At 32.4% G+C, this 2,156-nt stretch overlaps 1 protein-coding gene across 1 annotated transcript; it reads right to left on the bottom strand.

Moving 5' to 3' along the window:
• Positions 1-546: 546 nt before the first annotated feature.
• Positions 547-1,149, bottom strand: LOC126890257 (uncharacterized). The gene has a single exon (XM_050659114.1). The coding sequence runs from the start codon at positions 1,147-1,149 to the stop codon at positions 547-549; it is 603 nt and encodes a 200-aa protein (XP_050515071.1).
• Between the last annotated feature and the right edge of the window lie 1,007 nt (positions 1,150-2,156).

The raw sequence follows: 2,156 nt of genomic DNA, 5'->3' as shown, positions 1-2,156 counted from the left end.
ATATACCTATTATTAATTGTTGCATGAATATCAATATAATAAAAATAAAACAAATTATAACTTATAAAAGGTAGAAGGCTAAACGTTGCTGTATTGTTGATGTTTTAATTTAATCTCTAAAATGGTTTTCTATAAAGTCACAATCAATTTAAGTGATATATTGACGTTGGATGTTTTTAAATTAAAGTCAATTGACGCGTGTAAAAAGCAATTATATGACATTGTAAACTAATTTTAGCTTGTTTTATTTTTTTTTCAGATCGCATGTTTTCTATGTTAGTCATGTATATTTTATAGTTTATATGTATAATGGGGTATTTTTCCCGTAAATAAAAATTATTAAAAACAATATTATAATATTACGTATGTACCTACAATATCTACAAATAGTTTCGATTTCAAACAAATCACACCTACTAAAATGATCACGCCTTGAAAAGGATCCGGTAATCCTACAGCAGGGCATTATGTAAACATCAAATATTTAAGTAAAATGCTAAATATTATTAAGTCAATATACGTACCAATTTTTTTTACTAAAATGATTTAGTCGTTATTGTTCACACTATCATCGCCATCGCTGTCATCATCATCGCTGTCGTCACCGTTAATTGTTATTATGATTGGGCTTATTTCGTTAATTTTATTTTCACGAATCCACCAATCTTCAATTAATTTTTCGCACTTGTATATACAGTTCCGCCATACTTCTGGAGTTGCAATTGAAAGTGCTTCTCGCCAAGTTTCCCAAACCGCTTCGTCTGTATACCCATTAGGCCCAATATGGTTGTCGTAATATTGTTTTGCTATTCCCCATATATATTCGATGGGATTAAACTGGCAGTGGTATGGTGGAAGACGTAAAACTTGATGCCCGTAACTTTCAATAACCTGATCCACCACAAAGATTTTTGGTTTTGCATGTTCTTTTGCCAAACATAACAACTCAGACTTTAATATATGCTGTGGAATATATATGCGTTCATTTGTTAGCCATTCTTTAATCTTATCTACATTCCACGAATTTGTTGGACTTTTGTTTAGTATTTCTGAATGATAAGGCGCATTGTCTAAAATAATTACGCTGGGCTCACTTAATCCGGGAAGAAGTTTTTCACGCAACCATTTCACAAACATTTCCGTGTTCATATTGTCATGATAGTCACTGTTTTTTGATGTAGACGAAAATATTAAATCAGCACCTTCTATAAAGCCTGTCTTCCCTCCCGCGTGCAGAATTATATGTCGCTTCCCTTCTCCACTAGTATGCTTGATCGATTTTATGTTGTCATCTTGCCATATTCTCTTGGTAGCACCCTTAGAAAATATCCATGTTTCGTCTAAATATACAAAAGTTGACCCTTCTTCTTTAAATTTGTTATATTTTCTCAGAAACTCAATTCTCTTGTGTACAACAGAACTTCTTTCACAAAGCGCTTTTCTGTTATCCTCTTTTTTAAATTTGAATCCTATGTTATGTAGGACTTGCCATAAACTTGTTCTGCCGATGTCACCAAATTTCCTCTCTTTTAACTTAAGTAAAATTGTATCTAAAGTCACATGTTCCTTATTTGCACGCATTTGATATATGATATTACGAATTTGAAATTTTCGTCCTTCGAACATATCGTTCGTTTTTAATAACAGGCGAGTATGGTGGTGATCGTTTCCCGGCACTTCACTATTCTCGTTTTTAATTGTAGATCTTAATTTTGATTCGCTAATTCCTAAAGCATCGCACACGCGTTGTTGTACAGACGTTACCGATTTTAAAGGACCACCATTGTTTTTTTCCGCAATAAAGTACTTATGTAGGTTACAAATTAGAGTATCTACATCTAAAACACGTCTTGGCATTTTCGGTTAAACAGCACGAACAGATTCTCACAAAATTAACAATATAAGGCGTTACCAATTCGACAGAATAAATTCAACTGGAAGATAACAAATGTCCTTATAGTTTCTTATAGCATTCCTGATTTGTTTGTCGACCCATTTAGTTAAATTACCTATTAAAATTGCATTAGTTTGTCATACTTTCTCTAATTTGGTTTTGCACCTATTTGGGTAGTTAAGTACTTTCACTTGAATAAGTAAAATGCCAAGACAGTTACCGTAATTAAAATAGGTCAAAAAGTGAGCTTTATTTTGTTACT

Source organism: Diabrotica virgifera, chromosome 8 (genome assembly GCF_917563875.1).
Source record: "Diabrotica virgifera virgifera chromosome 8, PGI_DIABVI_V3a".
Taxonomy (NCBI): Eukaryota; Metazoa; Arthropoda; class Insecta; order Coleoptera; family Chrysomelidae; genus Diabrotica; species Diabrotica virgifera.
The sequence above is the reverse complement of the archived record's forward strand: the minus strand, read 5'-3'. Positions and strand labels throughout refer to the sequence as shown.

Bases quoted from the DNA above. Each gene is read 5' to 3' on its own strand.
- LOC126890257 (XM_050659114.1), bottom strand. From the start codon at position 1,149: ATGAACACGGAAATGTTTGTGAAATGGTTGCGTGAAAAACTTCTTCCC.